A 13,992-nucleotide genomic window follows, 5' to 3' on the forward strand; every position below is an offset into this window, starting at 1 on the left:
ATTGGAAGTCTACCAATGAGGAATCACACTGTTTTAATAATGTGTATCTCTTAGTGCTGACTCACTTGATTTAGAAAAGAAGTGCCTATTCAACAATGTCTATAACAAAACTATCTTTATTGATTTTGCCAAGGTAAGACAAAGTAAATATATTAAAAGACAGGAATGCAGGTGTGTAGGAATGGAGAGAAAGTGAGAGAGAGAGAGAGAGAGAGAGAGAGAGAGAGTGTGATGTAGAACAGGAGAGAGGAACAGGTCTACCAAGTCTGTTCCTCTGGTCTAGTGCCTTCATGATGACACACCTGTTCGTTGGGGTGGAGCTGAGACAGGTGGCTGCTCTTTAACTAGAGAGAGGAGACACGGCTAGCGAGAGAGGTACAGCGAGGAGAGGGAAGTGAGGAGTAAGGTCATTTCACTGGGACTGACAGAACGCACACAGCCTCCCAGGATGTTCAGCAAGAAGAAGGAGTACGACCTGGTGAAAGTGGCCCAGTGAGTTTGCCCTCCGTTGCCTGAACTTTGATGTGTCATGTTTCCTTCTCTTTTCTCTGTCTTTTATTTCTCTTTTTCATTTCATCTCAGCCTGCTTGTATTCCCTGTAGGGGCGACCTGGAATCTAGTCCACTGCACATGTGGGCATTTGTTGACTGGTCTTTTCTATGTCCGACTTGGAATGATAGTGTTCTTTTGAGAGTCCGCAGTCTTCCAGGAAAATGCAGGAGAGGATTTAGATGAAGTATCAGATTTGATCTATGAGCACTTAGTATCGTCTCATTGCTACCTTACATAAGCGTAAAATATATCTTATCTGCCGCCGATTGATGATGAGACAAGACAATAATTTCTGTAGTAAACTGTCACAATTTGTTTACTTTACTGAGAAAAGAGTAATCTCATTGGTTTTTGGACTGTGTTGTATGTAACCACTGATGTGTGCCTTTAGCAATGGGGTGTGACATGAAGGTGCATTGAACTTCCACATCGCTCTCAGTATTCAGTAGATGGCTGCTCTGACTAATTATGTAGACAGAGCAAAAATAGCTCTGATGGATAATACTATGTTACACAAAGGTGGCCTGGCCCGGTAACAAAGAGCCCAGAGCACATTAAAGCACTGTTTGAAGAAGTGTGATCTCACAGAAGTGACTGACAGACAGCAGATGTGGAATGTGTTTCGGTACATCGCTGGAAGGCTCAGGATTTATGTTTATGTAGAGAAGAGGGTATGTACTGTGTGTTCTGTCGCTTAAACAGGTTCTATCAGATTTGTGTATATACAAAGTTGCATAGAGATGAATAGATAGTATGTTTTTGTGAAATATGTGCTATGTTCCTTTCAAGTGTGCCTTGATAAATCAATAATCTGAGGATTATGTTTCAGTTCCTTTACATCACTGAACACTGTGTCCCTCACCACATGCAGGAACACCCTCCACATCACTCCTACACTGGGGTGTGTCTTGGTGCTACAGGGTGTAGAGTCTGGATCCTTTGCAGCTCTCTATCTTATAGAACCAGCAGGGTGACTTTTAGGCTTCCCTTTAGTGTCTGCCTGTCACACTCCTACTCACCCTGACATGTGTGTGTGCTGTTTGCTTTGGTACGGTAGCTATGCATTATCTAACTCCTTTTAACCTTCTTTAGGATGTGACAGGGTATGACAGGATATGTCTGCCAAACCTATGTGGACTTTGTCATTTTACCACATATACTAACAGAGATAAGCAGTTGCCTAAATGACTCAGAACTGTCAACAAGGCATGTATGAGATACTGGATACCACAATGTTAAAACAGTAAATCTCTCCCCCCACTATCACTATTCGTTTTATTGTCCCATTGGAATGTAATTGCATTCATCAGCTATTAACTTTGATCAAAGTGATTCATGGGGACATCAGTAGAATTCCATGTGCTATGTCACCCATTCACTGTACATTCCTGAGGACACTCCTCAATAATCCATCAATGTGAGGGTGTGTACGAATAAATAGCTGACTTTCATAACAGCGACTACGAGTAGGAATGACAGAACAATAAGTACAAGAACATACAGACTTAAAGATGTGTTGATTGCTAGATGAGTGTAGATGAGTGACAGTCCTTTGTGGAGTTGGATGGGGGAGGCTGAAGAATACTTTTTGTTCTGCCTGAGTCTGGTTCTCATTTTGATTATTCTACCAAACCTGGAGTCTGGTTCTCATTTGGATTATTCTACCAAACCTGGAGTCTGGTTCTCATTTGGATTATTCTACCAAACCTGGAGTCTGGTTCTCATTTAGATTATTCTACCAAACATGGAGTCTGGTTCTCATTTTGATTATTCTACCAAACATGGAGTCTGGTTCCTGAACATTCAGGTTGCTCTACTGATCTTTCTTAGATAGGCCTACTGATTTCAACAATGTGTCAATTACACTGATGTGAATGGAGGTTTGTATTTTCTCTTCCCAGGAGCCAAGGTAATGATGTGGCCGTGCTGGTGGCGCGTATGCAGAGCAATGCAGACCGGGTAGAGAAGAATGTGCTGCGCTCTGAGGAGCTGATGGCTGTGGTAAGAGGTCCTACCATCCCTACCCACACACTGCCTGTGTATGTAATTACACAGTTATACATACACCTTTACCTAACACGTTTCACAGATCATTTATCAATGTGCAATTCAACACAAATGTGTCATGATGGGGAGTGCCTTTCTGTTTCTGTTCCAGGACACAGTGAATGACAAGAAGGGCAGGCCATTACTGCACCAGAAGGAGAATACAGAGATCCTAGCTGAGGCTGAGGGGCTGCTGAAGGATCTGTTCCTGGATCTGGACCGGGCCAAGAAGCTTTCACACCCACAGGCTGGAGAGATAGAGATTGAGTGAGTTCCAGCAAGAACACACACACACACACACACACACACACACACACACACACACACACACACACACACACACACACACACACACACACACGTTATCTCTTTCCCTCTTTCAATATGCCTCTTATTTCTCCTTTTTATCTGGTCCTCAGTGTGAGAAACCTCCATGACCGCTGGTCTAAGGACTGTACCATGTACCGGGACCTGTATGAGGCAGTCCAGGAGGTGGAGCTCACTCCCAGGATTGACTGGTCTCAGGTGCTGGAGGAGAAACAGGTGAGCCTGCCATATCCTTGGTAACACTCTATTTAAGACCAGTATGACCGTAGACGGTACTGTCCTGCCATTATATAACAACTTTGGTTGACCACCACTTTCTGCTGGTGCAACCAAACCTTTGGTATTAGCTCCTAGTTGCTTGGAGTAACATATATTTCTGAATGTAGTATTAGTGGTACAAAACTTTATTATCCCCAGGGGGAAAACAGCCAAACAAAGTTAACAAGACATGTGGTCGAGGTAAACATACAGCTGAACTAGAGGATTTACTGTACCTGTGTGTTGTGTTGTGTGTTATAGAAACAGATAAGTGCAGAGAGGTACGGGCCCAACCTGTCTGATGTGGAGAAGCAGATTGCCTCTCATAACATCCTGCACCAGGAAATCGAGGCCTACGGCTCCCAAATGAACCGCAGCAGCACTGGCTCTCCGGTAACGACTACAAAGCCCTCGGCTGCTTTCTTCATTCTGAATCTCACCAAAACTAGGGATAAACTCGAAACAATGATTATCATGGTTTGTTTTCTGTCCACAGGCAAAGTTGTCTACCTTTCAGAGACAGTACACAGATCTCTTGGTGAGTCCAGAAGTTATGTAATACATCTGTGTGTGCATTAAAGTATGGCTCTGACATGTCAAAGGGGCTCAGAATGCTACACTGTTGTGGTTGTATTTGAACCTTCAACCATCGTTGACTATAAGATAGTCCAGGTGTGACTGATCTGTCTCTCCTCATGCTGTGTGGTGCAGGAGGCCTCCCTGTGGAGACACAGGTACCTGGCCTCTCTGTATGACTACATGCAGGGCTGCAGTAAGGAGCTGGTCTACCTGAGCGAGTACCAGGAGAGGATCCTCAGGAAGGACTGGAGCGACCGCATGCTGGACCCCCCAGGGGTGCGCATGGAGTACGAGAAGTTCAAAAACAACACTCTGCTAACACATGAGAGCGAGACCAACCAGCTACAGATGGATGGGGATCGTCTCGTTGAAATGAAGCACCCTGCCAGCTCCACAATACGGGTATGTTTATATGGCTACAAAATGTAAACCTTTCCCATTGTAATAGCTTAAGTATAGGACATTGAGTTACTCACCACATGTGTTACTCACCACATCATCTACTCTGATCTTCCATGGGGCAATATGCTTGGTTTGTCTCAGGCACACAGCGACGCATTGCAGAATGAGTGGCAGAGCTTCCTAAACCTGTGTATCTGCCAGGAGGTACACCTTGACAACATAGACAACTACAGGAAGGTACGTCATCTCTTACCCTGGGAAATGACGTTTCTTATGGCTCGTTGTCATGGCTCAATGTAACATTGCTCCTATGTGTGTTCCTACCTACAGTACCAGCTGGATGTGGAGACCTTGTCTGAGTCCATGAAGAGACTCAACTCTAATCTGGACCCCAAATCACTGAACAACAAGAACAACCCAGAGATCCTGCTACAGCTTGAGGTGAGATTTGGTTTATTCTTTGTATCTAAGTTCAGTCGTTTCTATGACGTACAGCATTATTTCAATCTGTTCTCTAATATCTTCTGTACCTCATATCCTCAGGGTGATGAGAGAGCGATAGAGAGGAACGAACAGCGCCTCGTAGCCCTGAGGGAGTTCAGCAGCACCATTGCCCCTCTGAAGCTGCGGCGCCTCCGCCCCACCAAACCCACCCCTGTGGTGTCCCTGTGTGAATGGACCAATGGAGAGGTAGAAAATAGCTTCATAGAATAGCATTGTGAGAGTTCTGAGAAGCTAAAGGGCAAGCTAATGTCCTGTCAATTGACAGCTGTAGCACAATATAATGATGGAAACTCCTGTCACCCTTAGGACTCAGTGTCTCAAGCAGAGAAGCTCATGCTAAAGTCCAACTTAGACGATGAGAACTGGGAGGTCCAGACCAGCACTGGGAAGACCAAAACCCTGCCTGGAGCCTGCTTCCTGGTCCCACCGCCAGACACTGAGGCCATTGAGAAAGTGGAAAGGTAAAGAGAGAGAAAAAAAGACTCCTTATTACAATGACCCAAAACTTAACCACCATCCCAGGCGAACTGTAATGTGTGTTTGTGTGTCCAGTCTGGACAGAGAGCTTTCTAACCTGAAGAGAAAGAGAACTACTCTGATGGCCTCCCTGAGGAGCCCCGGTGTGGAGGTGGTGCGCTCAGTGAGAGCAGGTGAGTGGAACATCACTCCACTTGCTAAGAACTTTAGCAGAAATCATTTAGTTTGAACTCACAGTGGGACCCTAGTAGATACAGGGGACTAGACTCAGTGTGGCCCTCTCCTGTCCCCTTATTTCTCACTGTGCCCTCTGCTTGTCCTCAGCCCCAGTGGCTAATGCCCCAGTGGACCCAAAGACCACGGTGCTGGCCAGCCAGCTGGACAAGATCAGCGAGAACCTGGACCACAGTGAGAAGGACATTCTGAGCCGGCTGAGGGCCCCTCTGGATCGCAGTGACCCCACACGTGACCTGGCCAACAGGCTGAAGGAGCATGAGGTGAAGTGATTGTTTTTTATTTCAGACCACTGCAGCCTGCTACATAGCATCATTATAATGGACAGTGTGTTTCTGGAGTGTGATATCCATGGTGTGTTTTGCCCTGCAGAGGGACACCCTGACTGTTAGGAACCTGGAGGCAGAGAAGGCAGCGGTCCAGAGAGATATGGATCCCATGCTAGCCCAGAAGCCCCTTGGGCCCACCACCTCCGCCCTGTCCCTCAAACTGAGTGGTCTTAACAACAAGTTTGACGACACCAACGTCCTCTGTGACCTGTACAACAAAAAGTAAGAATTTAGTTTACAATGTGAAATAAATAAAAACTATGTAAAGGTTGCATTAGCTATATGTTCTTATTTTTTGACTTATTATTTACATCCAATTCCTCAAGATTATTCTCACTCACTAATTTCTTTATCTTGTCCAGAGCCACAGCTTCCATGTTCTTGGAGAGGCAGATAAATATGGTGGACAACTCAGTCTCTAGCTTTGAGGAGCAGCTGGCTGAAGATGCTGCCATCCCTGATGTTCCCAACGTCCTCCAAACACGGATCGCAAAGCTTCAGGTAACAGTATTTCAGTCATTAGACTACTTAAAGTTCATCACACATCATGTCATTATGATGGACTCTTACAAGTTGCAGTGAGTGTTTTGCTTTGATTGACCCATCCTCTTTGATCAGTCTCCTGTGTTTCTCTCTTGTCCTACAAACAGAACATGCGCAAGGATGTAGCGTTAAAGCAGGACGAGATGCTGAAGCTGAGCAGGGACTTGGAGTCCACAGAGCAGCTGAGCAGGTCCTTGCAGAAGGGCTTCAATGAGTACTGCCCAGACATCCGCCGCCAGCAGACAGAGGTCAAACACCTGAAGAACCGCTATGCCAACGTCAACAGTCAGCTACAGGAGAGGTGAGAACCCCATCTGTCCCACAGCTAAACTCAGCAAAAAAGAAGCATCCCTTTTTCAGGACCCTGTCTTTCAAAGATAATTCATAGAAATCCAAATAACTTCACAGATCTTCATTGTAAAGGGTTTAAACACTGTTTCCCATGCTTGTTCAATGAACCATAAACAATTAATAAACATGCACCTGTGGAACAGTCGTTAACACACTAACAGCTTACAGACGGTAGGCAATTAAGGTCACAGTTATGAAAACTTAGGACACTAAAGAGGCCTTTCTACTGACTCTGAAAAACACCAAAAGAAAGATGCCCAGGTTCCCTGCTCATCTGCGTGAACGTGCATTAGGCATGCTGCAAGGAGGCATTAGGACTGCAGATGTGGCCAGGGCAATAAATTGCAATGTCTGTACTGTGAGACGCCTAAGACAGCACTACAGGGAGACAGGATAGACTGCTGATCATCCTCGCAGTGGCAGACCACATGTAACAACACCTGCACAGGATCGGTACATCCGAATATCACACCTGCGGGACAGGTACAGGATGGCAACAACAACTGCCCGAGTTACACCAGGAACGCACAATCTCTCCATCAGTGCTCAGACTGTCCGTAATAGGCTGAGAGAGGCTGGACTGAGGGCTTGTAGGCCTGTTGTAAGGCAGGTCCTCACCAGACATCACCGGCAACAATGTCGTCTATGGGCACAAACCCACCGTTGCTGGACCAGACAGGACTGGCAAAAAGTGCTCTTCACTGAGGAGTCGTGGTTTTGTCTCACCGGGGGTGATGGTCAGATTCGCGTTTATCGTCGAAGGAATGAGCATTACACCGAGGCCTGTACTCTGGAGTGGGATCGATGAGGGTCCGTCATGGTCTGCGTGATTTCCTACAAGGCAGGAACGTCAGTGTTCTGCCATGGCCAGCAAAGAGCCCGGATCTACGTCTGGGACCTGTTACCCCCCCCCCCCCAGAAATGTTCAGGAACTTGCAGATGCCTTGGTGGAAGAGTGGAATAACATCTCACAGCAGGAACTGGAAAAACTGGTGCAGTCCATGAGGAGGAGACGCACTGCAGTACTTATTGCAGCTGGTGGCCACACCAGATACTGACTGTTACTTTTGATTTTGACCCCCACTTTGTTCAGGTACACATTATTCCATTTCTGTTAGTCACATGTCTTTGGAACTTGTTCAGTTTATGTCTCAGTTGTTGAATCTTGTTATGTTCACACAAATATTTACACATAAAATAAACGCAGTTGACTGTGAGAGGACGTTTCTTTTTATGCTGAGTTTTTATGTCACAGTTATATATGTCTTGTGTCTGTGGTTACTTCTGTGGTCTATGATATACTGATGCTTAATAAAAAATCTATTGTTATAGAACGATTCTGCTGCAAGAGGCAACCAATAAGAATCAAGGCTTCCAGAGCTCTGTCCAATCATTGAACTTATTTTTGACCAACCTGCCTAATAATACGATCAATCCAAGTGATGGACTTTCTCAAATTAACTTCAAGCAGAACTCTCAGAAGGTTTGTGGGTTTATTTTTGTGTTATTTTATCTCAACAATTGTCCGTGCTATGAACATCGTCAGTTTTCTGCAGTACATTTATTTTGTTCTTATTGTGTGTTTGCTTTCTTTTCAGAGAGTGGTGGAGGACATAAAAAGGAAATCAGATGATGTGGGCCTAGCAGTGAAACAGTCCCGTGACTTGCAGAATGTCCTCAATGTGAGTTAAAAAAAATACATCTAATCAGAGCTACCATTAAAAATGTCCGTATCAGTTGAAGGGTTTTGGTCAATGTTGTTCTTAAAAGAGAATTCACCATGTCTCGTAGGAGTATGAGGCCAAATCTGATAAGTACCGTGGTACACTGAAAGATGTGGATGATGAAGATGCCAAAAGACGTCACACATCCGCCATGGCTGACGCTGTGCTTAAAAAGGTATTGTGGACCTGAGAGACTGCAACAATCCTCATCCTATATTTGACTTAATTTGCATTCAAGTTTGGGCATTGATTCAATATCCATGATCTGACTAGGCTGTATGTTTCTGTTTCAGGAAAGAGCTCTACTGAACCTCTACTCAGAGGTGTCTGCAGAGAATGATCAGCTTCTCAACAAGATGGGATTGGCTAAGAACATAATTGCCCAAGTATGACACAATTACTTTGTAAAACATCAACACAGTGGATTCTGTAATTCCTAATTAAAAAACCCACTCTAGTATAGGTTAAACTATATTGTCCACTGTTACCTGCTCTGAACAGAATGAAGAGAAGGTGAGCCAGGTGGTGGTGAAACAGGAGCGCCAGCTGCAGAGCCAGCAGAAAGACCTGGAGGAAACAGACGTTCTAAAGAGAGAGCTGGCGGATGAGACCACCAGGCGCTCCCATGCTGAGAATGAACTAGCAACATACAGAAAGAGGTTTATTTCACTGAAAAGCCGTAGAGGTGTGGAACGAATGGAGGAGAGGGAAGTTGTGCAGTACTACCGTGACCCCAAACTAGAGGGTGACCTGGTGTCCCTGAAGAGTAGAATCAAAGATGAGACTACAAAACACTCTGGCACCCAGACAGAGATAAAGGTTGTCAATGAGAATATCATCCGCCGGGAGACTGAGCTGACAAATGTCAAACCTAGGCTGTTGACCAAGGTGTTGACTGAGTTTGAGAGGGACCCCCAGCTTGACAAGGAGGCCACCAAGCTGAGAGAGGAGATGCGCAAGCTGGAGCAGGAGGTCCAGGTGAGAGATACAGAGACGGTCCACATGAAGACTGAGATCACAGTTCTGGCACAGAAGAGACCGACTATCAAAGAGCGAGTAGTGAAAAAGGAGGTGGTGAGACTAGAGAAGGACCCGGAGATGCTGAAAGCAGTTCTGACCTTTCAGACCGAGATCTCAGAGGAGGGGTTAAGATCCAAGTCCCTCAATGATGACATATTCCGCACTAGGAGCCAAATCAACACACTTGAGAGGATCATTCCCACTATCCAGCCTAAGATTGTTACCAAGGTGCTGAAGAGGGTGGAACAGGACCCAAAACTCATTGATGAGGTTAAGACTATCCACACCAGCCTGGAAGAGGAGAACAAGATGAACAGTGATTTGATGAAGGAACTCACCATCCTCCAGATCCGCTACAGTGAAGTGGAGAAGGTGCGGCCCAAGCTTGAGGTCAAGGAGATCGTCAATGAGATCTACAGGGTGGACCCTGAGACAGAGGTGGAGCTGGTGAGGCTAAGGAAAGAGCTGCACGACTCTAATCGAAACCACACTGATCTGGAGAAAGAAATCGACTCGGTTATGGTAGATCTTAAAACTCTGCGTTCCCAGAAACCCAAGTCGGAGTACAAGGAAGTGACCCAGGAAGTGATTAAAGAGGAGAAGAGCCCAGAGGTCATCAGGGAAATCAAGAGGTTGAATGACCAGGTTTCACTTCTGCGGGTCTCATATGACAGCACCCTGGATCTGCTGAGCCGCCTGCGCAAAGAGAGAGATGAATGGAAGGTTGAAAAGTCTAAGTTAGAGACAAAGCTTGTAAACAAAGAGGTAGTCAAATACGAAAATGACCCCCTACTGGAGAAGGAGGCTGACCGTCTGAGGAGAGATGTGAGGGAGGAAATCCAGCAACGACGCAACATGGAGGAAACTGTCTTTGACCTGCAGAACAAGTACATCATGGTGGAAAGGCAGAAACCAGAGGAGAAGATTGTGATGCAGGAAGTGGTGCGTCTTGAGAAGGATCCTAAACAACTCCTGGAGTATGAAAAGCTGAACAAGAACTTGGATGAAGAGGTTAAATCCCGTAGAAAACTGGAATTGGAAGTTCGACAGTTGAGAGCCCTGGTTGAGGAGAAAGAGAGAAACTTGGCACTGATGGACGACCGGCAAAAAAAGATTCAAGTAGAAACAGAGCTTAGACAGATCAAATCTCGCATCCTTGAGCTTGAAAATAGCCCTCAACCCATTGCGGAGAAGATCATTATTGAGGAAGTCCTCAAAGTGGAGAGAGACCCCAAGCTTGAGAAACTAACCAGTGGCTTACGCACAGACATGGATATGGAGGAAACCAACATCAGTCAGTTGGAAAGGGACATCCGAAACCTGAAGATCAAGTTGGACATTCTGCGCAAGGAAAAGTCCATTGAAAAGACTGTATATAAAGAGGTGATTCGGGTGGAGAAGGACCAGAATGTGGAGGCTGAGAGGGACCATCTCAGAGATCTAGTGTTGCAGGAAAGAAGTTCCAGACGGGATCAAGAAGATGAAATCCAGAGACTTAATACCAAAGTGACCCGGCTCCAGACCACAAAGTCAAGCACCTCTCACGAAGAAACAAGTATCACCCTCAATAGAGATTCCCTGATGAGAGAGAAGGAAAATCTCCTCCAAACACTGAGGACTTTGGAGTCTGAGAAACATGATTTAAGCATATCGTTCCAGCTGCAATCCAAGCTGATGAGTGAGAGAAACCAGATAAACAGGCAAAGGGGTTTCAAGATGGATTCTGAGGTACAACGTCTAGAGAAGGACATCCTGGATGAAAAAGACCGGATACACCAAAAGGAGACCTACATTATGGAGCTGCAGAACAATCTTAAGAAAGAGGACCACTCTGAGACACACACCAGAGAGACCAACCTCTCCACTAGAATCAGCATCCTTGACCCCGAGACTGGCAAAGACATGTCACCATATGATGCCTACTTAGAGGGCCTGATTGACCGCAACAAGTACATCCAACTTCAGGAGCTAGAATGTGACTGGGAGGAGATCACCTCAATGGGTCCAGATGGGGAGACCTCGATTCTGCAGGATCGCAAGAGTGGAAAGCAGTTCTCTGTCAAGAATGCTCTAAAGGATGGCCGCTTGACCCAGTCCGATCTGCACCGCTACAAGGAGGGTAAAATGCCTATCTCAGAATTTGCTCTCCTGGTCGCTGGGGATTCCAGACCAAAGCCTTACATTGGTCCAATCGCAACACCAAGGACACCGACAAAGACCACTGCGGCATCTTCTTTGAGCACAATGCCATCATCACTAAGGTCTTCCTACTCAAGTCTCACAAACAATAGATACGGCAGCAGTAGCAACCTGAATATTTCTAGCGGTGATGAGCTCTTCCCAATCTCTGGGGTGCTGGACTCCACCACCAACAGCCGTATGTCTGTACGTAGTGCCCTGACTCGAAACCTTATTGACCCAACCACAGCCCAGAAGCTCCTGGAGGCACAGGCAGCCACGGGTGGCATCGTCGACCTCAACAGAAAGGACAAGTTCTCAGTTCACAAAGCAGTTGAGCTGGGTCTCATTGACAAAAGTCACATGCATCTGCTACTGAATGCTCAGAAGGCCTTCACTGGAGTGGAGGATCCTGTGACAAAGGAGCGTCTCGCAGTAGGGCAAGCGGCTGAGAAAGGCTGGATACCTCAGGATAGTGCCATGAGGTACATGGAAGCACAGTACCTGACTGGGGGGCTGGTGAACCCCCATAAAGCTGGTCGCATCAGTGTCCAAGATGCTCTTAACACCAAGATAATCGACAGCACAGTAGCCAAGAACCTCCAAGACAAGTCTGCCCACACCAAAGAGTTGATTGACCCCATCACGAAAGAGAAGATCTCGTACAAGGAGGCAATGGATCGCTGCAAAAAAGATGTCACTACAGGGCTCTTGCTGCTCCCTGCAGCCTCCAGCGGTGACTCCAAAGATGCACCATCATACTCCAACTATCGAATCCCTGGCTCCTACAGCCAAGTCTAGACATGTGGCTGACACACATGCCAGATCTAGAGAGATGCTACAGCTTCAGGTGCTAAATAGAAATTCACATCACAACAACACAAACACATGTTCTTTTGATGTTTTTATGGTAAAGGTAGAACATTTTTATAGTTCTGATTGTTGAAGTCAGAAAATGTCTAGGTTGAACTGTACACATTTACCTGTTCTTTATTGATGCTATGATTCTCAAGAGTTGCTGTACACATCATTTAAATTAATGTTTGGTGAAGAGCTTTCTTTGATTTGTTTTTCAGTATTGTGAGAGCCATTTCTTCCAATAAACTTTCAAATAAGCACTCATTACATTTTTCAAAACAAACGTTGGTCTCTGTGTATGATTACTCCTATATGATGGTGGTAATTGTTGAAGTTCAAGTTGTTTATTTGTCACATGGACAGGAACACATTGTGGTGTACTGTACACAGTACAAGGACATTCTTGCTTTCATGTTCACCTCTAAACAATGTGACAATAATAGAAAAAGTAAAAAACTAATCAAATAAAAATTGAACTCAATGGAATAAAAATAAAAAATTGAGCAGGAAAATGACTTCAAGGTCAGGGATTAGCCTTTCAAAGAATAGTATTGTCTTTTCAGTAATGGCAGTGGCCCCCCTCTTTCCTGGTGTTTAGTGTGCTGTCAATTTCACTTCTGTGACCACATGATAACATGAGGATGTCTGTGTTTTGACATTCTCATGAGATGGCAGAACCATACAAGGTAGCATGCCAATGCAATAAACCGTGGATTTAATCTGGAGAGTTTCTGTGCTGCTGTGTGTCCAACCGGAACGGGCCGTTATGCCAGTAAATAAGGATCTACAGATGTAAATGTCCCTCCCCTTGTCCTGGTGAGAGGTGAAAGGTGTTGTGGGGACTGGTGAGAGTCCCCTCTGATGGGATGTCTAGTAAACAGATTAGTTGGTTACATACAGGGCTTTATGGGATTACTGGACATGAGCCTGCCTGGGGGAGGAAGTGGCCCCCTCCTATAAGTGGGGTCATAAAATGAGGTTGTAAAATTTGTGACCTGGTGCCATAACTGGTTAAAATGATATAGGGATTAAAAACAGAGCGATTACAAAACACAGCCTAGCTATGAGAAGAATGCATTTGACAATGGGGAATTTGTCCATTAGGTCCAAATGTTACATTGTATTTTGCACCGTTTGGTGAAATGACTTGGTTCAATGCTGAGGTAGATGATCCCTAAATTCCAAAATTGAGAAAAATCCATCAAGCAGCAACTTGAATGAACTGGGTGGCAGATTGATCATTGTAATACTGTTCTTTTAAACAGCAGTCAAAGGTCTAAGGGACCACTTTGTTGGTTTGTCCATGCTGTCTGAATAACTGTCATGACTGAAACGACACAAATTATGGTGTACATTATGACGACAACTCACTCATTCACTAGCAGTACGGAAGGTGGTGTGACATGGAATCGTCCGTCCACCTCAATGAAAGTACAGTAAGTATCACGACTCAGGAGAAGACCCAGATGCAGACAGTTTGAAGTAACAAAAGTTTATTACAAAAACGGGGCAGGCAAACGACAGGTCAGGCAGAGGTCAGTAATCCAGAGCAGAGTCCGAAACGTACAGAATGGCAGGCAGTGTCACGTTGGTATAAAGGGATCGGGAGA

At 45.4% G+C, this 13,992-nt stretch overlaps 1 protein-coding gene across 1 annotated transcript; it reads left to right on the plus strand.

The window, feature by feature from the left end:
- Window positions 1-217: 217 nt before the first annotated feature.
- Window positions 218-13,107, plus strand: LOC115104291 (envoplakin-like). The gene is made up of 21 exons (XM_029625668.2): window positions 218-492; window positions 2,454-2,553; window positions 2,711-2,865; window positions 3,018-3,141; window positions 3,445-3,576; window positions 3,680-3,721; window positions 3,895-4,164; window positions 4,306-4,401; window positions 4,495-4,605; window positions 4,708-4,854; window positions 4,975-5,129; window positions 5,221-5,318; window positions 5,470-5,642; window positions 5,752-5,930; window positions 6,071-6,209; window positions 6,359-6,552; window positions 7,935-8,085; window positions 8,201-8,284; window positions 8,394-8,501; window positions 8,620-8,712; window positions 8,828-13,107. The coding sequence occupies exons 1-21, from the start codon at window positions 449-451 to the stop codon at window positions 12,323-12,325; spliced, it is 6,093 nt and encodes a 2,030-aa protein (XP_029481528.1). The 5' UTR covers window positions 218-448; the 3' UTR covers window positions 12,326-13,107.
- The last annotated feature ends 885 nt before the right edge of the window (window positions 13,108-13,992 follow it).

The sequence above is a fragment of the Oncorhynchus nerka genome, linkage group LG21 (assembly GCF_034236695.1).
Source record: "Oncorhynchus nerka isolate Pitt River linkage group LG21, Oner_Uvic_2.0, whole genome shotgun sequence".
Classification (NCBI taxonomy): Eukaryota; Metazoa; Chordata; class Actinopteri; order Salmoniformes; family Salmonidae; genus Oncorhynchus; species Oncorhynchus nerka.

Bases quoted from the DNA above. Each gene is read 5' to 3' on its own strand.
- LOC115104291 (XM_029625668.2), top strand. From the start codon at position 449: ATGTTCAGCAAGAAGAAGGAGTACGACCTGGTGAAAGTGGCCCA. The intron at 2,866-3,017 runs GTGAGTTCCAGC...TCTGGTCCTCAG, and splicing joins GCTGGAGAGATAGAGATTGA to TGTGAGAAACCTCCATGACC. The intron at 6,553-7,934 runs GTGAGAACCCCA...CTATTGTTATAG, and splicing joins AACAGTCAGCTACAGGAGAG to AACGATTCTGCTGCAAGAGG.